The 25,012-nt window shown below is 32.9% G+C and overlaps 2 protein-coding genes and 1 long non-coding RNA gene across 5 annotated transcripts in view; 1 reads left to right on the top strand and 2 right to left on the bottom strand.

The window, feature by feature from the left end:
- Positions 1–17,633, bottom strand: part of LOC122576365 (beta-1,4-glucuronyltransferase 1) — a 57,787-nt gene extending 40,154 nt beyond the window's left edge. Inside the window, exon 1 of the mRNA XM_043746551.1 lies at positions 16,978–17,633. The gene's annotated coding sequence lies outside the window, so the exon portion shown is untranslated. The remainder of the gene's footprint in view (positions 1–16,977) is intronic.
- Positions 17,634–19,658: 2,025 nt separating this feature from the next.
- On the top strand, positions 19,659–24,630 carry LOC122576367 (carbohydrate sulfotransferase 4-like). 3 transcript variants are annotated; one of them, XM_043746556.1, is made up of 9 exons: positions 19,677–19,873; positions 20,573–20,700; positions 21,383–21,430; positions 21,799–21,932; positions 22,002–22,237; positions 22,310–22,508; positions 22,582–22,761; positions 22,866–23,200; positions 23,276–24,630. In XM_043746556.1, the coding sequence occupies exons 2-8, from the start codon at positions 20,581–20,583 to the stop codon at positions 23,185–23,187; spliced, it is 1,239 nt and encodes a 412-aa protein (XP_043602491.1). In that variant the 5' UTR covers positions 19,677–19,873; positions 20,573–20,580; the 3' UTR covers positions 23,188–23,200; positions 23,276–24,630. The 3 variants fall into 3 exon arrangements, with proteins under 3 accessions (XP_043602490.1, XP_043602491.1, XP_043602492.1); XM_043746555.1 differs by having other exon boundaries at positions 19,659–19,873; positions 22,866–24,630; XM_043746557.1 differs by lacking the exon at positions 21,383–21,430 and having other exon boundaries at positions 22,866–24,630.
- Positions 20,209–20,549, bottom strand: LOC122576375. The gene is made up of 3 exons (XR_006319739.1): positions 20,492–20,549; positions 20,305–20,370; positions 20,209–20,234 (listed from the first exon to the last, which is right to left on the bottom strand). It is a non-coding gene; the product is annotated as an uncharacterized LOC122576375 (long non-coding RNA).
- Positions 24,631–25,012: the final 382 nt, after the last annotated feature.

The following is a 25,012-nucleotide window of genomic DNA, read 5'->3' on the forward strand; positions in this document are numbered from 1 at the left end:
AGTGGCGGCTATCTTAGGCAACTAAGTGACCGCCATCTAATGACAAAATCCGCAAACGGTCGAATGGATAAAATTGGCGAAAGATATAGCGATCTGACGTGACTCGTTTTATTATCCTTCTCAGGATGACGTTTCTGGGTTTTCCTTGATTAATTATTTTTTCCTCGTTCGAGGTCTCGCAAACACGCGACGTGAATAAACTTGTTATTTCTGAAAAGATCCCGCGTCCTCGTTTCATTAATCTAGCTTCTGTTTACTCCTGGCAAACAATAATTATCCATTTTTGTCTGCGTGGACGAATTACCTCGTAAGAGCCGAAGAATCGAGTAAATTCGATAAAAAATATCAGCACCCACTTCGCACTGGTTTTCTACTATTGGGCTGGCAACTAAGTGATTGCGGATTTTCTCATTACCACTTAATACAAAGTAGCCGCAATCACTTAGTTGCCAACTGGTGTAGTTTTTTTCGCCCTGTAAGAATTATCTCAACACTTTACCGACCGATAGCCGATTAATCGGTTTTTTGTCGCCGACGTTTACCGACCGATAATCTATTAATTGGCTTTTTATCGCCAACGCTAACCGACCAATAACCTATTAATCGGCTTTTTGTCGTCGACAATCTTTCTCATTATTTGAACTAATATTGTAATTTGTTATTTAGTACCTTGCTCAGTTGCGTCAGACGCGTCGCCTTGTAAGCTCCCACAGTTTTATACGAATTTGAGAAACTTACCGTTCGCGATGAACGAAAAGAATGGCGTTGGAGGGTCTAAGCCGAAACAGAGCCGGCGCCATGGAGAATCTGCGCCTGAGCTGCCGGTCGGACGTGCGTATGCCGTTGAACCGCTAGCGGTCGGTAAAGTATTAATTGCCTGTTCGATAAGTTTTTTAGAACAGCTATAGAATAATTTTATCAAAAAAGATCTGCAATTCGATACGATTAACTTTATGATTCATTTTAACGTGGCTCTCTCAAAATCTCGTTTAATTATCGTTTATTTCGCGTATTATGAAAGTTTCTCATTTCGAAGGACACACGAAAGTAGACGAGGAATTTTTTTTCTTTTTTTTTTCTTTTTTTTTGTCAAAAAAGCTAATCAACCGGCTACATTATGTCGAAGGAGATTGAGTCACACATTTTCTACTCTCTCTGTGTTTCTTGTTTTCTCTCGTTAAATTAAGTCACGATAATTACGCAATGATTAATAACATGTGTGTCACTTAGGCGTTAGAAACTTCGCGTGTCACGTGAACTATGTTGCAACCGAATCGTTGACACAAGTACGCCGGATTCGGTCCAATTGACGTCTGAAATTGTTTAACAAACATGTATAACACGTCACTAGCGTGATCATCACGATCCATCAATTTACATTAACCGATAAACGTTTGCTCTCTGCAAATTTTCCGCTTCGATTTCCACGGTAACAAGACACATGTTATTTAACTAAACAACCAATGGCGAACGATTGCGTCAATTTACTTAATCTCGCGCGTTTGTTCAAGCATTAAAAAAAAACGCGCGATTTTGATAGAAAAGAGAAATTATAACGCTGGAGGAAATTCATATTTTCGACGCGCATACTATCCTATTTTATTATACTCTTATTTATTACTTTATTACTCTTAGGGTGAATTTTTAATAATATCTCAATTTACACTAGTTTCTCGCAGATACTTCGCCTTTAACGATTTGACAATTTTTTCCCCGTATCTCTTAATCGACCTCTTGAAAAATTATCAGAAAATATTCCAGAAAATACCTTCGTATCTTATTGTACAAATTTTTTTCTTACGAAAAGATACGATACATATATATATATACAGCTTTGGTTCTGATTCTCTTTGATTCTCTCCTTTCGAATGGAAAAAGAATTTTAAAACAGCGGAGAAATAAATTATTAAAACGTGAAACTTTTCGACACTTTTCGACAACATTTTCAACTGCTGATATCTCACTTGTATATTGATTTTGTCAATACCACTTAATGGCGATATCCGCAATCACTTAATTGCCAACCCAATATTAGTTGAGGAACTTCTCGTCAGTAAACGAGAATTTTCAACGAGACAGAGGTAAAGATAAATATCTTGCAAAATTTGTACAGCCGTTCTGAATTTGAATGTTGGAATACATTAATCGTATTGCTATATATTCGAACGTTCGAATTCAGAATCACTGTTCACTGTGCGAATGTTACAACATTTCATTGAAAATCTTCGCATGTTAATTTAACTGACCAGAAGTTTTCCAAATTATCCAAAGGCAATTAATATATGATAATATTAGAAATCATAGGAATTGTGAAACTTTTTCAAGCGAATACCTTTATCTTTGTATCATTGGGAATTTTTCAATCTAACACAGCCTGTATGAAATTGCTAACAATTACATGTACGTACAGCTGTGGTTCATAGTTTCCTGCAAGTTTCCGAGCTGCGTGCCCGACGTTTATATTTCACATTTGTTAACCGTACGTTGCTAGGCGAGGAGAACGTGGCAGCAGCCTCTGATCGTTTCGAGATAATTGTTTTCCAGAGCGATATACACACCGTGCAGGCACTGTACGAACTCGTTCCTACCATTCTTACTACACATGTGCGTACGTACTTCGCAATTCGATGCAACGATGTATTCGTATTATATCATTCAATTAAAAAATATTTCCAATCAGATAAGAAACTTCTACTAATTTTTCTTTCCGTTATTTCGATTAGATACTGTTATTTATTTATTTATTTATTTATCGCTTCTTGTTCGTTGTTAACTATACTTGTAGGAATTATATTTATCGTTTGTTAATTTATTAATTATTACCTTATTTATTTTTTCTATTATTTTTATTACGTTTCTTTATTATTATTATTTATTTTTTTATTACCATTGTACGTTATTTGTTACATTTATCGTTTGTTGATTTACTAATTATTACTTTATTTATTTATTTTCTATTTTTTTATTACGTTTCTTTATTATTATTATTATTTATTTGCTTATTACCATTGTACATTACTTGTTACACTTATCATTCAATTAATTGTTACTATTTATCTACTATTTATCGTTTGTTGATTTACTAATTATATACTTTATTTATTTATTTCTATTTTTTATTACGTTTCTTTATTACTATTATTATTATTTATTTGCTTATTACCATTGTACATTACTTGTTACACTTATCATTCACTTATTTGTTACTATTTATCGTTTGTTGATTTATTAATTATTACTTTATTTATTTATTTCTATTTTTTATTACGCTTCTTTATTATTGTTATTATTATTTATTTGCTTATTACCATTGTACATTATTTGTTACATTTATCGTTCACTTAATTGTTACTATATATCTACTATTTATCGTTTCTGAATTCGAAGGATCGTAGAAAATTGCTATTGCGTTTTGTAAAATCAGTATTCATAAATGCCATGTGCGGTAACGCGATATCTGTACTTTTCCAATAGATCCAAGTGTTTTCGAATTATGTACACAGTTCAATCGTTTGTACTATTTTAAATCTAGAAAAAAAGAAGATACAAACAGGAAATTGAAGGTTGTTTAAGTTTGATTACATTATCGATAAGTTGAGTTAAAAATCTTGTTGATCGTATCACGCCAGTTTCCGTATCATTAATTATCTCCTACCTTCTCTTGTGCCTTCCTCCGTGCTAATCGTTAAAATTCTTTTTCCCCTTCTTCTTCTTCTTTTTTCTTTCTTTTTTTTCTATTTGGAACTGCACCAGCAATTTCTGCCTCATTATACGGAATAATTAATACAGACGTTCCTTCGCGCGATAAACAGGACGTTAAAATATCTATTGCAATCCTAGAGATTCTTTTGCGGATGACTATACTCGTTACTTAGTTACCCACTGCAAATAGATTCGACTCATTAAATCGGTGGGGCCATTAATTGGATTTGATCGCTTCATTGGACATTAATCTTTCAATGTATGATTGTTTTTCAGACGAGAGAACGTTTTCCATCGATTCTCTCAAATATTTTCTTTGCTCGAGAAATATCTTTATCAATTTTCTGAGACTTCTTTTCTTCAATAAATACTTCTGTCTTTCCATATGTATAGGTTAGCAACTAAGTAAGTGATTGCGGTTAGGTTAGGGTCAAGTTGGGGTTAGGTTTACCACCTAGTGATAAAATCCGCAATCACTTAGTTACCAACCCAATAGCATAGAACTGTGTAGTTTTTCAAACTGAGAATTTTCATTTCCACGTGTGATTTTGAATATTTTAATGTTCATGCAGTGCAAGAATACCATCGTGTTACACATATTACAAATATTCCTTATTTATTATTTCTTCATAAAAGAAAAGAGAAACTTACACGGCCTTCTTCAATATTGGACGAATATATGATTCAAATTTTTAATTGAAATATTTTCTAATTTCTTTGCGAAAATGCCATAAGAATTGAATTAATATCTTCGTTAAATCTATACTTCTCTAAAATTCAAGCATTGATATAATGTTTTATATTTGTCGGAGATATACTGCAAAGAAAATAAAAGGGATTTGCGTTGTGGAAACTCGTGGAAATAGCCATTGAAGTATCTATACAATAAATGTTCAAAGGCACTGAAACGAGAAGGGAAAAAATAGAAATAGACTTTTAATGTTGCGAAATCGTTTGCTCTGATATATCTTTCAATTGGAAAGTCAAATACGGATTCTAATTGGAAACTCAAACATTGCGTTTAATAATTGGATTGGAAAGTCGAGCTGCGCACTACTACCTTCTGCAAACAATAGGACACGTATTATACTTCTTGCATCTTCTACGAGCTTTTAGTCGTAGTGTGTATTTGTGAACGAAGATTTCAACTATTCACAGGTAAACTCTATTATTTGTCGAAGCATCGACGATACTTCGCGAAGAGAAATTTTCATACAAAATTTTGTATAAAATCGTCGCTTATATTTATGACTATTGTTCGTATCAATTTCAATATCGATGAATTTACTAATTTTTTTAATGAAATTATACAGGGCGATTCATATAACTTGAATAGGTCAAATTTATATTGTAATTGCAATTAGAAATGTCTTGCAAATTTACCATTTCCCAACCACTGTATTTTTTTTAATTAACGTACCGTACGAAATGTCTAATTTTGTCACAACAGTTTTTTTAATCAATAAATCCTTTTATCTTTGTAGGTATATGTAAGTGTGAAAAAATTAAAATCATATCTCAAGGAAACCACGTATTTTGATTTTGACATATGAAAAAGAAAATTCTCAGCTTTAAAACATTAGAAAAATTGCAAACATCCTATATAATATTATGCAAATACATTGACTGATGAAGCAAGTTTAACATTCAGGTTTATGTATAATAGCTATTATACTGCATTAATAATACCTTGTTGTAGTGGGCATCTTTTAGAATACTGATAACACTCATCTATATTACCTACCTAATTTAATTGTTTCTGTCAAATATAATTCTGCTTTCTAAAATTTTTGTGTCTTTTATACTACTTATCCTCAGAGTCTCATTTATACCTTTTTAGAGGACCTAGACGCAACATAATTATGAGGCACAATTAAGTTTTAAGATAAGACCACCTAACCTTAAAATTTTCTTTTATCCTTCACTGTATCTGTCGATTCAGAACCACAAATGTCACCAAATAACCATCGTGAAGATATCGAATCTAAAAAAACATCATAAACCTCACAAAATTTCCAAAAAATATCCCTATATCGAGTCACCAAGTAGCAAGAAAGTCCCAAGAACGTGCGCTGCAATTTCTCTGCGAAGGATTCTTACCCTATCAGCCTGTTAGCCGAGTTCAGAACCATAAATATATGATCTACTAACCATTGTTACTAGAGTTCACAATCTAAAAAGAATTCCAGTCCTACAAAATGTTCAAAAGGTATTTCAATATCGGATCACCAAGTAGCAAGGAAGACCCAAGAACGTGCGCTGCAGTTTCTCTGCGAAGGATTCTTACCGTATCAGCCTGTTAGCCGAGTTCAGAACCACAAATATGTGATCTAGTAACCATTGTGAAAGTTCGCAATCTAAAAAGAATTCCAGTCCTACAAAATCTTCAAAAGGTATTTCAATATCGAATCACCAAGTAGCAAGAAAGGCCCAAGAAGGTGCGCTGTAGTTTCTCTGCGAGAGATTCTTACTATTGCAGGCTGTTAGCCGAGTGTAGCGGGAAAGTGTGCTGAGGAATCCCAGGGAACCGTGAAAATGGGGAAAGTCTAAGAGGTCTGGCCACTTTCTTCGTCTTTAAGGCGGCCGTGCATTCTGTTCCAGTAGTCGAAAGTAAAACTGGCCGGGCCTGTGGGTGTCAGTAGGTCGGATGAAAGTGTTACATAATCGTTACATCAGGCCAGCCTATCGTGCGAATGTATACACACGTGTTATCTTCGAATCAGGATCACACAGATGGCATTATCTCGTTATATCCAAGAAACGAGAATAGCAGAGAGAGAGAAAAAGAGTAGCAGAGGAAAAAGATAGAGAAAGGTGAAGAAGAGTCGTGAAAGTAATCACGCACTTATGTACATACTTGGGAAGCTTGTTGATACGCTTCCTAGGAAAGGAGGCTGTTACTAGGCCAAAGGAAAATAAAAACAGATAGCTAATTGAATTGTTCTAGAAGGATATTTAATTCATTTTTTTTTTGTGATGAAATTATACATTTTTTTGGAGCCAATAATCTCTCTATGAAGAAGTTCTTCTTAGAACTATTTTTCATTCTCTATGAAGGTGGAAGATTGTTTAGAAAATTAGTTTGGGAAACATATGAACTTATGACACATCAATTTCATAAAATTGGAAAAGTATTTTTAAAACTATTCAATTTTCAACCCAAGTACCTTGATGCCTTTTTTTATAGAGAATAAAAAGACATAGCCAGTAGTGTGTAACAAAATGTATAGTACCATTTGAAGCCATTAAGGTCCCTATAAAACCTTTGAAACTCCTGCACGTCCCTGACGGACGTACAGTGGCTCGCGAAGGTATTCGTACAATTTGCTACAGAAAACTTTTATGCGTATAATTGTGCATGTTAGATAAAATATTTTGAAATTTCATTAGCGTTATAGCGAAACTCCATTGCCATTATTACATCCAGTTTGGACCCAATCTAAAAATATATATATACAAATATTACCTTATTTAATAGTTTTGCAGTTCCAGTTCTCGTAAACAAAATATATTGTAAAAAAAGAAAATTCCTCGTTTTCTCCCCCTAACCCTTCGAATGTTATCGACAAGTGTGTGTACCTTTCAGTGGATATACGTTACTATATTTCGCTATACTGTATCGAGCATTGTGTGTGATACGTAAATGGAGGACATTGTAATCCTCTTGAGGGTAGGCAAAGGAAAAGAAAATATATATATATATGTACTTGTGAGTAGTAACATAAACGTGCTGAATTATCTAGGAACACTTAATGGGTATTCAACGACTAACTGACATTGAATATCTTTGGTAAATCTGCTGTTAAAGTAGCATGATCTCTTAAGGATTTAACGATGCTCTGGAAAAGGGAATCGGTGCGGTAAACCAGTGTCGAACCGATAAAAACGGCGTCCCTGAGCGTCATCATCATTATCGTCCGCTCAACTTTGCGTCGACGTAAGACAGAAGGCCGAGCTTTCACCTTAGTCCCCGTTTCTAGTTTCCCCTTCCGACGTGTTGGACGTCAAGGTCGTTTCGAGGATGTTAGTCGACCTCTGCGTCATTCCGGATGGAATATGCATGCCTGCCCGCTACCAGCCAACGGATAGCGTATATACTCGGCTCCGGTAAATATTTAATAATCTGCCAGCACGCTCCAAGACGCGCAGAGTTCTTTGTACTTATGTAGGTAACTCGTTAGCCGTGAGAAAAAAGAAGTATCGCGTATCTGTCGTGCTGGATGAATCAGACGATGAAGTACGTTGTGTGCAGTAATCGAGAACGTTTTATAAGGGTAACGAATAATCTTCTAGATATTTATTCATAGGCGTATCTACACATTTTGTGGGGTATCACGAGACACGCGTTATGATGGAATAGGATGGTATTCTACGCATAAAAATACGTCAGAAATCTAGAGCAATGTTTTCTCGTTTGACGTCTTGTTTCCGCGAAAATCAAGTTGGAAAATTTGCTGGATATGTACGCGTTTGGTTAACTTTGAATTAGATAGGATAATTTGATGGGAGGTTATTCTACGTACAAAAATGAGTAAGAAATGTGAAATAAAGATTTTTCGTTCGAAGCTTCGTTTTCAAGAAAATCGAGTTTGAAAGTTTATCGGATATGTGCGCGCTTAAGTAATTCCGAATTGAATAGGGACATTACGATAAACGGTTATTCAACGTGTAAAAATAAGTCGAATAGAGTTTTTTCATTTGAAATTTCCATTTCGAAAAAACTCACTTTTTCATTCTCAATTAAGTCAGACTCCAAGATCCTGCATTATGTTCCTGAATACAAAACTTTTTAAATTTATTTTACTTTTGTATGGAACCTCTCTCGCCAGTTTACTTCATCCTCGAGTGCTGAATTAGTTCGAGATTCGATAATTTGCCCGTGGCCACGAGTATAGGGATTCACAGACGAAGGAACTTTGAAGGATTCCCTAAGGATCCTATCAAGCTTCCTCTGCTACTTCGTTGTTTCTTTAAGTACTGATTAGCGAAGATGCTCCACTTGATTTCTTTTCTAGGTGTTCTGATGTATTCATAACCCATGGCTAATTGATAGTTAACGCGCCCCAAAGTGGTCATATTAGGAAACGAAATATAACAACATAGTAATTAATGATGTGACCACAGAGACCATGCGGTTGATTTTATCAAAGTTCCCTTCCTTCCTGCTCGTTTCTTTGAATATTGATCAACTTGGACGCAGTTGAACGTCGCAGCGTATTTCCTTTGGGGATTGTCGAACTTTATTTTATTCAAAAAGCTCTTAAATTCAATTTTCATCTTTACCCAGTCTTTACATTTTTCTTATTTTTACGTTGAGATAAAATTTTTGGGTAAAGTTTACTTCCATTTCGAAGAGTTAAAAAATTTTGAAGCACTAAATTTTATATCTTTTAATAATAGCTGACATATCGATTTTTAAAAGATATCAATTTCGAATTTAGAAAACAATTTTGAACAAGAATCTATTCGCAGTAAAAATAATAATTACTATAGGCCAATTCCAATTTAAATTTGGGGTTAGATTTTACTTAAATCATGCTTATTTTGAATATCTGATGTAAATAAATACATTCGCAGTGAAAATAGTACAAGTATTAAATCAGTATCGTGGTCGTAAGTTAGGTTGGGTTTGACGTTAGAGTATTAGAGTTTCAGACTAGGTTAAGTTTGGATTTCGGTGAATCTTCGGCTAGGTTAGGTTAAATTCTTCCTTCGCTATAATATTGCTCTAATGCTGCTCGAGAAGATAATTCCTTCGAAAAAAAATTGTCCAAATTAAAATTAAAATAAACTACAATCAAACTTAAATTTTTTCAAATTCAAAGCTGGTATTTTTGAATTCAAATAGTCGAATATCATAAAAAGAAATGTAAAAATATGTCAAAAATTTGTAAAACTAAGTTTAATAATGAATAATTCGTTAGAATCGTAGATACGGCTGAGTATCTATCCTTATACACATGAAAGAAGCGTCTTTAGATCAAATCTTCTACGGTAAAAGACGTGCGATATGAAATTAGCAATTTTTTTTATCGATAATTACTGGACAAGTCGTAGCAAGACTAGAAAAATATCTCATATAGGTTATACAGTTATATTTGACTTCAATTAAGAGTAAATAGATCAGTTTACATTGGATTTAGATTCAATTCGAATTAGATCTAAACTTAATTTAGATTAAGCTTAAATTCGACTTAAATTAAGTCTAAATTTACTTTGGTTTTGATTTAAATTTAGTTTGATTAAATTTGGTTTAAACTAAATTTAAGTTAAATTTAAATTTGAATTAGATTCATCTTATATATTCAAAGTTAGGTTAGGTTTAACGAAGAAAATATTACGTCCGATTAAGATCTAATTTTCGACACTGTCATTTATCGAACACTTATGTATAACCCATTTTATCTAATTTCAATTATACGTTAAACATTTCCTTACAAAATTAAAAATTTATTTTATGGTATAATACATATGTCGATGATTGTGAAAGTAATCTACGTCATATATTTTTCGGTTCGAGATATTTAAAGTTTTGCGTTTGATGCATGAACTGAATTCTGTTTAACGAAGCAACAACCAACTCAATTAAACGCCTCAATTTCCACTACATAGCAAAAATGATTTCAGGCTACTGTAATGAAAATAGACGCAACGCTAAATAACTGATAAACTCATTATTTTTAGATTCTCGACTTAGGTCACTTTCATAATCACCGACGCATGCATATTAAATATAGTACAGTACACTATACCATAGTATATTAAGCATAGTAAGTAAGTATTAGAAACGAAAACAGTCTGCAATAAAAGTTAATTTTATATCCAATTCGTGTAAACATTCATATTTTAAAACAATATTTTTCCATCTTTTTACCTTTCCAATCACCTGTTTCGATAGAACCAATGAATAACTGGACGCACTATAATAGTCTACTCTCCTTTTAAGAGCTAAAATTACTTCCAATAAGTTAATTTTACATTCAGTTTGTACTAAATATAAGATTCAACTTCGAAGTAATTTATTTTCAGACTTTCTTCAATTTTATCTTTCCATACATCTCAGTTAAGAAACCGGAATCTCTATATAGAGATTGAGATTAAAGATTATTTTTCTGACACTTTCCAATAAAATCGGTCAGGTTCTCTCGTTTTAGGGGAGCTATGAAAAGTAGACTGGAAACGATCTACTTTTACGGCAATTGGTCGACGCTAACCCCAATTTCACGTATCACGGGCAACGATGGTGTCAAATTACAAACACCGTATGGCACACACGTGTCGCAGCCCCGGTTAACCACTGTGCTTCAATATTTTAACTCTTTTTGAGCGAAAAACAATCTCCCTATGAGGACGCCATTTTACGTAAAACACGCTCTGCGTACACAGCCGTATATTTACGGGTTCTTGCATATACTTTATTTGCTTTTGGCGCTGGCCAACGAACAGTTGCTGGCAACCTGGACTTGGTGAGTAATCCGACTCCCTAAAGAAGGTAAAGTATTTCACTAAATTCCCGGGTGATATTTTTACCAGGAAATGTTTGACAAAGGAAAATTTAAACTCTGATCAAATGAAATTTTATGCAAGTATGGTTAACACTTGCATCGGGACGTAAAATTTTGAAATTAGAAAATTAGAAACTTAAAAGTTTTAACGTTGGAAATACTGTAAAACTAAAGACATAAAATTAGAGAAGTGACTAACTTCAGAATTTTTAATTAGAAGAATTGCCACCTGAAATTTGAGAAATTTGGATTTAAAAATTCCAAGTTAAAAGATTTTAGATTAAGAGCTTACAAATTGAAATATTTAGAATTAAAACCTTGTAAATTTTACTATTTAAGATTAACAGATCCCAAATGAAAAAATGTTTAATCGACAAAATTTGAATTACGGCATTCCAAATCTAAAAATTTTCGATCAAAGGATGTTAGATCCAAAGATTAAAAATTAAAAAATCCCAAATTAAAATTTTCAAAGCAATGCAATTAAAATTGTTAAGAATCCTACAAATTTTAAGGACTACGGATACCGGAAGTACAAGTATCGATCTAACCTCTAACGAATAGAATATATGTACAGCGCAACCTTATTCCACTGAATTACGTAAATCAATTTTTCAGAATGTATTTGCGAGAAAAGCGTCTGTTAAAGCAAAATTATTTCGTTTCATTGTATTGTGCAACTCGCCGGTATTTGTTTGGTAAAAGGAGCCGACGATAATCTTATCCCAGTTGCATTTCTGGTTACTGTATCAGGAATATGCGATTCTCCTCTTAGGAATTTGCCTGCTTTGAAGAAACAAGTGAAAATAAGCCAGAAATGCAGAAATTTATGCGGCAACTCGGTAATCCACTCGATAGGGTCAGTTCGCTTGTATAAGAGAGAAAGACACGGATAATGTCCAACGCCGCGAATATCAATAACTGAGCAGCATTTAGTATTGCGTATGCCATATTGATTGTGAGTCATTTTAACTAGCTAGGGAAAAACCAAGGAGAGTCAATGGACAAAACGCGGCTAACAGAACTTCAACGAACCGGTTAAAAATAATTCTCGTTCTAAACATTTACATTCCACTGCTTATTATTTATTATTCGTAGTCCTCTCGCTCTGCGAGTTACGGATGACTTCCGGTTACTTCTTACAATAATCACTTAAATCTTATTTCCTTTCCATTATAGATGTAAATTCCAAGGAAACGTTGTTGAAAAATGTTTTTCTGAAACTTCTCTTTCTTGACCCTGAAACTTGCTTCCCGATTTGTTTAACTTTGTGTGTCAATATTTCAGCTAAATTAAATTACAAATATTGCCATTCCATTATAAATGTAAACTCCACACGATGATCGATAAATGATCGTTTTTTGTAAAGTGAATTCCTTTCTCTGTAATTTATTTACCCTGCTAAGGTTTTATTTTATGTGTCAATAATCAATATTTATCCGTGCTATTTTTGACAAAGAGAGATACCAAGCGTATCGTTGGATTTCTTCTCATAACTGCAATATTAGAAAATAGAATTCGACGCTTAGTGAAAAATGATTAAAAAAAAAATTGCGAACGAAAATACAACAATGGCCCTTAATGGATTAAAATACGAGAAAATAAAATTACATGGTCTTTGAATGTTAAATAAACACAATTCATTAGAACGTTATTTACAATAAACAAATTAAATAAGTTCTATTTGCAATCGACGAAAGACAAATTAATTGAACTGGAAGTACCAAGGAAGAAGTACATCGGTAAAAAAGGGTATTTTTATTTGACGATGTATCGAAAAAGTGGAATTATAATCGTCGTCAGAAATAATGCATACAGTGCGTGGATGAATCAACGGACGAGTGCGCTCTCTATCGATTATAATACTCCCATTTCCCCCCGAACTTATTCAACAAAGCGAGCCAGACGGCACGCAAGCTTCGCATTTGAGTATTTTTCTACACAGTTCATTCACTAATGCTTCTCACGGGGTCGACTTATGCGCGTTGCCTGTCGAGGACAATTACCTTCCTTAAATCACGAACATTCTCAGCGTATTTCGAGTAAAAGTTGCTATAATTCCGGTTATTAAACTTCCCCGCCTACCAGAAAAATGAAACAACGCGAATAAACCGGAGGACAAAGGGACACTGTAAAAACATGATGTAACCTAACCTGCGTTACACACCGTTCTCGATGCAACGAAAAAATATAGTGATTTTTCGTCGGTAATTTATCGTCAGGATCCTCTTGCACAAGAATTTATCAACTATTAATATCAGCAATTTAACATTTTGTAAATTAACATCAGTAATTTTATAATTTTACGTTAAATTAGATAATCAGTTGATTTATAATTTGTACGATTTGTTTGTAAAATTTTGTTACTATTGAATTTGTTACTATTCTAGTGATAGATAGTGGTAAGTTGTAACTTGTACAATTGTACAAGTCGTGTCTTGTACAATTTCATTAATAATTGTTTAAGTGTACAATAATTGCCCGCTGTTAACAGTTTGATTGTATAAGAAGGTCCTAAGTGGTACAATGACGTTTGGTTATTAAATAAGAGATAATTATTCCATTTAGGTATACCACATATAGGTATTTCTCCCTAGATTACATCTTGTGGTTTTTTTAAAAATCACTAAAGTCAATATTGCGCAAGTTGTTTCGTAGACTCGAATTTCGGATTTGTTTGCAGTTGAAGTTACAGAGTTACATGTTTAAAATTAGCAAGTTTTACTTTCGGTTTCATGGGTTGCGGTAGTAATGCTTTAAATCAATATATAGTTAGCAAGTTACTAGCCCATTTGCGTTTGAAACAATTTTTAATTGGCGATAGAAAAATATTATCGAACTTATTTGGATTTTGTAAACTATTATAATATTATTAATATTAGTATTAAAATTGAATTGTTGTAATAATACAGAGACGGTTCCATTTTGTATTATTCTTAGTTATTTTCCTTTCACTTGATGAAAACGGCGCCTAGCACAGAGCGATAGTTTCTAAAATTATAAAATTATTATACAATCATATAAATTATAAAACTATAAATCCGCATATTGTAAAGTTACATAAAATGACATGATCTTATAATGAACTGAAAATAGGCAACTTGATATTAGATTTTACCCTATAGAGCTTTATTTCACTACATCATTGTAATCTAAAAAAAATTGTGCTTCGCATTATTTTTTACTAATAATAAATAATTAAAGTGAATTTATTCTACTAACTTTGCATATTTAGCATATAATAAAAAACTTTGTTACTACTACCATATATATATATATATAAGGAATTTGAATTTGAAATAGATATAAATCACTAGGAAGAGAATTTTTTAATAAACCTTTCAATTACTTAACATCATAAATGTGATATTTAACTTAGTCCCTTATCTACACCATGTGCAAGTATATTCTCAATTCTTGTCACGTACGGTATTACGTCCGCGGATTTCGCATGCATAAGATGCTATTCTTATTTAACTTTTCGCAACGATAAAAAAAGAATGATAGTCTAAATATTTATTAGAGAGTCGAAATAGCGTCATCGGCGATAACCTCACTATAAAACCTTAACCTTAGTAAGTGTATGCTTAAACAACATGTATATAAAACAAACCGGTTTCAATTCATTTTAATTGTAGAATGCCATAATGTAAGCAGGATATTAAATTCCCTATGTTTTTAAATTGTAGATATAAATTCCATATTTTTATTTTAGCTATTTTTAAAACACAGTAGCTCTTTATTGTTTATATTTAATATTATTCTAGCACCGAAAGACTCGAAGTATGCTTGACAATTTTTCGATTTTCTCGAAAACCAAGCAAATACGTGAAAAAAATTGTATTTTTTTCTATATTTTCCATTCATTTTTTTATGTAGAACCGTCCCCTTACTGGTTGTACCATGTTAATAGAACACCCTGTATATTTTGTTGGTATGGTGATTGCGTATAGGGTTAAACGGAATCCATCAAAAACTTTTCATTTCCATTTCTATTTACTGTCTGGCACGATTGCACGGAATTTCATAGTACATTTTTCGTCATATCGTTTCTCCTGAACCGCATTGCGAGTCCCGATTCACCGGCAGTTTTCGTTTTTACCGTTTGGACTGCGGCCAGAAAGTGGAGACACGCAATTAAATTTCGGACGAATAATCCCTGACAAGAAAATTCGAGAGAACCGAATAAGGAGACGAGAAGAGGGATATCCTGTCGCTTTATGATTTTACTTCGCCACTTCTTCCATTTCTTTATCATACGTACATATCTTCATCAGAAAAATTACGTTACTAAGGAAAATTGAAATTTAACCTCAATCTCGCAATTCTCGCCTGTTAAATTAAAGTTGATCCCACGCTATCGATACTTATCGATTTACGAGTCCGATACTTATCGATTTACGATATACATATGAATTTATTAAGGTTATCTCATCTGCGAAATATATTTTTTCTCTCCTTCTTTAGAAATAGCAAATTTAATAAAGATAATATTATATCGATTTATGAGTTGATATGTGAATTTGTTAAGTTTACCCTCTTTTCTCTCTTTTTTTAAACTTAGTTTACATTACATCAGATTATTATAATATTTATAACATTAAAGTTATTATGCGTATTATAAAATTTCATATATATAGTAAATTTTCTAGATAATCAACAACATAAACTTATTGAATTAAAATTTTGTAGATATTTTTGAACGAAATTAGCTGGAATTTGCAAACCGTTATTAGAATCGATTTTACGCGTTTCAAATCTTCCGATGAATCGCGTGGTGACCGTTATACCTTGAAAATCGAACATACATACGAGTGAAGTATGAGTTTAACGACCCAGTATTCGCTTCTCTCATTCGAAATATGTAACAACTTCTCAAATTCTATTTATTGACGTATTTGAGGTTATAAAAAAATCTGCAACGCCAGATATTAGTATATATAAAGCATAATAAATTAATATTTATCTGTTTAAAACAATAGAAAATCTATAATGTTAAGAATTCTGATTTTTATTAACAGAATTGTGAATGTAAATTTCCTAATCCTAGATACAAATTTTTACAAAAAGTGTTAATTACTCGTTGTAATATTCATTATAATAAATTTCTATTCGACATACGAAACCTACATTTTTACTATTAATGCCAGATTATAATAATTAATTATTATTATAATCAGATAATTATCGAGATTTTCATAAGATTTTCATAAAGATTGTCAATAATCGGAAGTAATAAAAAGGAAGTTTCTGGCATCAGAAGTAGTTAATGACAACCAAAAACTATTTTCGCAATTCTTAATGATTATCGGTAACCAGCAAAATTTTCATCTTCTATATTGTATAATAATTATTCATAACCAAAATGATATAAATTCAAATATGAATTCTTATACCGTAACTATGTAAACTACAGATGTTTATACAAATTTCAAATTGTATAAACACAACTACAAAAATACAATATGACTTAAGGAGAGATTATGCCTATATATGCATAAAAATCCACAGTCTAATCATACATCTTACATTTTTGCTATAACGATTATAGCTTTGATTCATATTTGCTGAGCTATTAAATATGGGACCAACCCCTACAACAACAAGTATTAGATACATTCTGACCCATCCTAATTTACCCGCTACAAACAGCGCCGCGACCGATCCTCATCAAAACACTGGGTGCCTTGCTCCGAAAAAAGTAGTCAAACCAGTTGCACCGCTAAAATTCCATCTGAATTCAGATCCAAAGTGAAGCGAAGGAACTCACCGTAGGTCTCTTCAGCGTGACATCTCCGTGGCCGAGAGCTTGGTAAAAATGTCGCGCACGATTTTTCGACCCTGTCACCGACGCAGCGGAGCCTAGCACAGTGGAGTGCCACCAAGAATTATCCCAATCACGTCCAGTCACAAAAAGCGGGGAACAACGTGCATACTGATGATGCACGGTGCTCGCGTTCCACGTCTCTTTCACCGGCGGACGATCAGTGCCCGCTAGCCGAAACTCGCGTGGATTCACGTTTATTCCACGCACGACGATCACGAGGTCTACGCAATTCGAGAATATACCCCACGACGTTGCAGAGTGCGTATGTTCGGGCTGCTCCGTAAGGGAGAAATACGCCAGCATATAGAGACAAACAGATACGACGCGTGTGAAGACGCAACCAAGACCTTAACGATGCGAGGACTCCGAAAAATCCGAGTCTAAGAGCGTGACATCGAATCAAAAGAGAAAGGGAGACGAGAGAAACATGCGATTCAAAAGCGTCACACCCTTCACAGCGACCGCACTGCTCGAGCAACAGCATCCGACTGCCTTGCTGGGCCCATCAACACCATGGCCAACCCCCAGGCAGCTGTGGCGACGTCTGGCGTACTTCCGTGAATTTCACTGATAGTCGACGAACTCCTCATCTTCCTCCAGTTTCTTGACGAAATTACAGTCTTCCGATTTGATTGATATTTTGAAAATAAATTCTTTGGAGATAAAAGAGGTGTTTAAGAGAAGGATCCTTGGGAATCGAAATATTGAGATAACTTTTCAGTTTTCCAAACTGAAACCAAATTTCCTCTTGTTTCGTCGTAAATCATTTTTTCCTTATATATATGGTTTTGCACATCATTTTTCATTTGGAATTTATTATATTTCTCTAAACCTATTTCTTTAAATTTATTTCTCTAAACTGGAATGTTGTTTGATGATCGATTTTTTAGTAAGAAAAACATTGCTTTTGTTTAAAGAAAATCTATTTTCGAAATTTTGCTTAAATCGGAGCATAAACTTTTCCGAAAGAACAGCCATTTACCTTTTATACGATTTTTTGTGCATGATGGAACTTTGTTTATATGAATTTTTCGAGATACATATAATTCGCTTATTTTCCTCACTATGATTTTTCAGATATGTCGATTCAACCTGTAAGAGATAATTCAATTGGGCTCAATCATTCAATCAACTTAATACGTGTAAAATTTCATTCGAACAAATGAAGTTTATATAAACGGAATTCCACTGTAATTGAAAATTTCTTTAGAGATTTGGTTACAGATGTTTGTTGATGAAGTTAAGTGGATTATGTATAGTTAATGCTAAATAAAATTAGTACTGAACTTCATTTTGGGGAACTCGGAATTTGTGACCTTTTTTATTACATATGATAAATTTTTACGAGTGGAGTCAAAGAATACTAGTTTTAAAACACCGAGATCGTTATTTTAATAGTTATAGATATCATAAGTTTACGCAAGTTTGACGCCATATTGATTTTGATCGGTAAGGTCATCATCCTAATACCGACCTCTCCCGCACAGCAGATTTTTATCTTATCCACTATCAGTATAAAATCTCATTCACTTATCTGAATTATTTTTTAAAGCAATTTTCAACTTGACGTTAATAGAAAATTAACTGTGTGTAATCACCTACCATAACGTGCATATCACGTCTATATTTATTCCGTCTGCGCTCTCACGACTCAATTGGTACTTGAAGGAATATCGATTCATTCTAATATTGAAGTATGTACATAATACTACTGTAACAAAGATTTTTTAAAACTACAAGTATTTATTCGTTCTGAAGTTCGAAAACAGCTTGCAGAAATCGCAGGTACATAAAATATAGACGGACCATTATATATTATGAGATTTGTACGCATTTATGGGAAATTGAAGAATATAAAAATACACAAAAAGTTCATAATATGCAAAGATATATAAAACGCCCAAAGTATAATACTTTTTACAATATTTAGTGGATAAAACAATCTCCTACCTAAATTCCATTTTTTTAATTATATTCATAAAAATAATTATTTGCATAAAAATTCACAGTTATGAAGTGAAACTTGAGTATTGCATTTCATTCGGATTTAAGAATACATGAGTTCACGAAGTTTTCGAATACTTGTAGATATCTGTTATGGATATAATTACATATGTGTGTTATAGGAAAGTTTAAAATTTCATTAAAACTGTTATAAAATTCAGCTATCATGATTATATTAGTAAAATTTGAAATCAATCTGAAAATATACGAAGAAATTGTAAGATATTCAGAAAAGTGTTCATTAATAAATCTCAGTATTTGGTGGGACTATATTTATCTTACTATGTGCGTAAGGTGGCTGCTCGTACTGCTATATATTAATTTTTTACTAATTGAATAATGCAGTAGATAATCTTGTAATTTCTATATACACTCTCAGACTGACTTCAAATTTGTACAATATGATCACAACAGTTTTATCTCATTAGTGCTAATGGTTTCAAATTTCAAAATATTTTATATAGCGTTTTATGTTAAATAACATAATATTTTATATTTTTATGTAACACGTACAATATGAACATAAAAGTATTGTGTAGTAAATGTTCAAATATTTTCATAAGCCAGTGTAAGTACATATTTATATATTGAATTTGACGCTATCGCTATCTGCCTGCACTAGACCCTACATACACGTGAACTAGTGGATCATGTGGTTACCTTATGTTAGCCGCAATACGGGCCTTTTTGCGTCAGTGGACCACGATGAACGTTACACGTTGGTCGTATGCTTCCCGTCGCTACTTTAAGATGTTAAGAAAAACGTGAGGTCTTTCGACAGTCACATAACTCACAGGTGGAAGTGTCCAAATGCAACGAACTGTTTGATCCCGAGGTGAGATCTCGCCGTTGTTAGAACCATTTTGGCCATGCAGCAAATCATTAACATGTCTGGCGTTTTATTTCGGTGCTGATAGTTGTTTGGAATTTATTCTACATCAGCTGTTTATATCACAACATGGTTCGACGGAGTAGTCATTCTCTGCCATGGAATATTAGTAAAAATTACCACGAATTTGGAACTTATGTTAATGATATACGACTTGATAACAAATCACCCGAATCATTCACGCGACGTTAATTGGCCTTTTAATGCGATTTAATGATCTTTAATCATGTAGGTGAAATTTCTATTTAACGTAATTCTCGTATACATATTAGCTCCACTTTGTTTTGCTTCTTATTGTTGCTATTAGCTTTAAGATAAGAGATAATGGTTTGTAAAAATATTTAAACAGTTGTAGAAGTCTCTTACGAATATCTTACTTGTATTATAGAAGCCATTTTAAAATTTCATTAACACCGTAATGAGATTCAACTATCATAATTATACTGGAAATAAAAGATAGAAGTATAACTTATACATGCACATTTATGTTTAGAATTTAAATGTGTATGGCATGTGAAATACCAGTGTTTATATCTATAAATATAAGATAACAGCTTGTGATACCATTAATGAGGAGAAGTCGTAATTAAGAAACATTCAATGTTCCATTCGTACTACAGTGCTACTACTTTGTGATTTCCATAGGACCAAGGATGTCAAAACGACTGAGCTTCTATGGTCTAATAGGCCTGGCGTCCCTTTGCATCTTCTTCTTAGCATTTAATCAACGCTACAGCAGCTACCTTGAGCATCGACTGCAGCCGGTGATATCGGTCAGTAAAAAATCGGAGGTGGGGATTGCTCTAAATTGAGTCACGCCAAACACGCTCTTTCTGACGGTAAAGTCTAACTTTTGCACCTAACTTTTTTCCACTCGTACACTAACAATGAACTGTCAAACCATTGCAAACAGTTACCAGCTCTTTCTCCCTGTTTCCACCATTTCCTTCCCTCTTTTTTTGGTTCAAGCAGTATTAGATAAGATAGACACTGAAAATATTCTGCTTAATAAATCACTGGGGTAATTTGATATTAATCTTGTACAAAAAATTAACAATAACACTGTAAATATTTTAATATTCTACAGCCATTATATATTAATGCACAATTTCTTTTATATCAAAGTAATACAGGTTTGGAATGATTACTTATGGAGAAATGACTATAAGGAAAATACGTGTATATATGAGTAATGAAACTTTCTATTCTTTTATGATTTTTTTATGTCTTGCATGTTTTGCACAAATTGACATCCTTCTTTGCACTTTTAATTTTCTTTTTACAATGTACATGGAACTCTGTTCACGCTACTAGTATATTTTGGATACTAATGCACTACCTATATAATGAAAGAGGGAGAAAGATATTGTCCTGGTTACATCAGCAGCATTATCGTGTTCACAATATACTATGCACTTTCAGTATGCTAAACTATCAATATTTTCTTCAATATAGGATGTGGAAATAAGGCCACGCATCATCAAAATTCAAGATCCAGTAACGGTAAGCAGAATGCACGTAGATTTACATAAACTGTCAGTTTTGTTCAATAGAATATGTATTACAAGCTGATTTCCATTGTATAAAATAAAAGGACATTTAAAGAAAAATGTCAAAAATGATAAATAGAACTTAAAGTAATTGTTATTTTTTTCTTTTCTTTCTTTTATGTTTGATATGTTCAGGTAAGTGAATATTTATCTTGAAATTAGTCCTTTCAGTCACAATAAGAGATTAACAGTTAACACATTTAATATGGTAATGGGGACAGAAATTACAAAAAATTACCCTATTATTTTTGTTTGCATTGTGTGGATGTAAAATGTATAAATGAAAAAAAACTTTAATTATAAATTATGTGTGCTTTATAGGCATATTTTAGAGGGTCCATTGAAAATGTTACACTTTCTGAAATACAAGAAGTTGTTGATCAACAAAGAAAAGCAATTGAAAGAGAGATGGAAGGGTACAAATATCCCAATGGAAAATATGGAGTTAATGTTAGGTACATTGATTTTCATTTCAAGTGTTAATATACAAAACTTTCCCTGTGATTATATAATAATTCTTGTAGTAAGCTAGAAGACTTAGTATTAGAAAAAGGAGGGAGACCCATGAGAAGTGTGATTTTAACAAGCTGGAGAAGCGGTAGTACGTTTTTTGGAGATGTGATCAACGCACATCCGGCCAATTTTTACCACTATGAACCTCTTCTTGATTTTGGAATTGTACAAATTAGGGGGCCACCACTTGCTGACGAAGCTCTTAGCAACCTGGAAGCATTATTAAGATGTGACTTTAGTAATCTTGGTAGGTATTTAAGTTAATACATAATACAGATAAATATTTTCTCAGTATAATTATGTAAAAAAATATTCTTAGATCGATACTTGGATTATGGTAAAACGCATCCTTGGGTCTTCAATCATAATACTCATCTATGGAAACAGTGTCAGATTCACAAAAAAATTTGTTGGGATCCACGATTCGTTTCGAAATTTTGTAAATTATTCCCCTTTCAGTCGATGAAAATTGTCCGTTTAAGATTGCGCGCTGCAGAGAAACTCCTGGAGCAAGAAAAGTAAGAACGCAGCTCAATTTCTTTTCAATTAATAGTGTAAATGCGACAAACCTCAAAACAATAATTTGTTCAGTTTAGGAATACGTTTAGTTCTATTGATTCGTGATCCAAGAGGAATTTTACAATCGAGAAAGCATCGAGAATGGTGCCCGACCGAACCAGATTGTTCTAACCCTGCATTAGTATGTGCAGACATGGTTTCAGACTTCAGTGCAGCTGTTCGACTAATAAAAAAATATCCACATACCTTTAGGTATACTTCTTTTTCACAATGAATATTATCTACGTTAATTAACTACATTCACAATGACAGATACTCTACAAATATTTCAAAATAACATTTTTTTTATTTAACAGGGTGGTACGTTACGAAGACTTATCTGTAGACCCCTATAGACACGTGAAGGAACTGTACAATTTCTACGGCTTGGACTTTCACGTGAACGTGAAGAAGTTTTTAGATACTCATACAAAGAACGACGTGGGTGGTGTCTCGAGCACTTTTCGAAATTCGAAAGTGGCACCCTTTCATTGGCGAACAGATCTCGATTTCGAGGAAGTCGACGAGATACAAAGAGTGTGTGCAGCTGCAATGCGATTGTGGGGATACGTTATGGCGTCGAACTCCAGCCACCAAAAGGATTTCGATCCTCTCACCAACTACCAACTACAATTATGACATGTGGCATAGTGTACGATAAATGTCTAGTATCTGTACGTAACTATTACTGTGTAGAGTGGTTATAATTCTTAGCTTATTTGCACAGATTACCGAAATTATCACAAGTGCCCTCATTCACATTGAAAAGGTGGTGCTGATAGCTTGTCTAGACAAGCGCTTATGAACTCTTACAATCAATTGCCTTTACTGATCTGTTTTAGATTAGTAAAAACATAAAAAAAGAACAATGAAAAAATAGCAAATTATTGGACCTCATAAGACCAATGGTGAAACTTGTTCCTTAAAAAATTTAAGAGATGCATAAGTGCTCTTCATAAAGAACAGTCTCAATATAGAATCTTAGACCAGTGTATTAGGTGCGAGGATTAGAGGTTCCTAAAACCCTGGTACACAACAAGGAAACATCCATATCAACGCAAATATTGAACGAACCTAAATAATAATCTTTTTTAGAATTCAAACTTTAAACGTCGCGGTCTTGGTATATTAATGTAACCATAACACATTAGGATTTTCCACTGAGATATTAAAGAAAGAAAAAAATATCAAAATATCAAGCATTTGCATAAAATGTTACTTTTCATTGGATCTTTGATAAAAGTCTTACTTTAATACATTATTTTAGTACTTTCGAGAATGCATATACGCATATTGTTTTACTTGCAATACCGGTTATGTAAATGGGCCAAATTTTAATACTCTCGATTCGCAATTGTTATTGTTTCTGTCTTACACTCTGATATTGTTATTGTTTCTTAAAAAAGTGTGTAAGATCGAAATTTCGAAATTCGTAAGATAAATCTGTAAATACTCAGCACTAGTTAAATATTGGTGTGTCCATTGTTTTATTATGCCTGAAATATTTTTCTTTGAGAATAGTTTCCACGTAACCGGCCTTGAAGCCAAAAATAGATGGTAGTGTTATATTTGCATTAGTTAATTACCTATAATTTTGCAAAAAATTGTGAGATCACAAACAAACTTTTATTCGAATCGCTATCAGATTATTTTTACTATCTTATCAATTGTATATTTTTTACTCAATGTACTATATAGCTATTCACATGAATTTTTAATAAATGTGTACATTATACTTGTTTATCTTTGAATATGTAAATTCTGCAATAATTATTTGTTTTCAAAGTAAGCAATTTACAAAAGCAATTACCCATTAGCGTTAGTTAAGTACAAGTGCTCAACATAAAATATATGGACAAATGATTGCTTTATAATTATAGGCGCACTTAAACTCACTTTTAAATTAACAAATACTCATTGTGTAAATTCCCTCGAATTATATATCGGATCATTCAATATTTCTTCAGTTTTAATCATCTTACTTTCTACCATAATTACCTTACTAGCATTTAATTGAATTTAGAGCAGCAGTGGCTTTTTGTGAATTTGTGTTTAACAATAAAATAATTCATCTAGTCCGAACTATCTTTGTTTTACTTTACAATATCATTCACATATGACATATATCATACATCTTTTATTAATTAAACAGAAAATATTATTCCGCCTACCCAACCTTATTTCAAGATGTAACACGTACAATGTATGCATAAAAGATTTTTGTGGTAAGTGTACATATATTTTTATAAGGTAATGTACATATACATATAGCTATTTCCACTGTGATAGTCGCCAATAGTAACATAGTGATATCAGCCTTATGGTCAGTGCGATAGCTGATGTACTAACAACACTATATTATCCCGGTGTAATAGACAACCTTACCTTTTAATGGCCTGTATTCCATAATAGAGTTAATCACTATTCTTGGCACACATGCTTACGCATAACTGTCTAATATAAG

The sequence above is a fragment of the Bombus pyrosoma genome, linkage group LG16 (genome assembly GCF_014825855.1).
Source record: "Bombus pyrosoma isolate SC7728 linkage group LG16, ASM1482585v1, whole genome shotgun sequence".
In the NCBI taxonomy this organism is placed as follows: domain Eukaryota; kingdom Metazoa; phylum Arthropoda; class Insecta; order Hymenoptera; family Apidae; genus Bombus; species Bombus pyrosoma.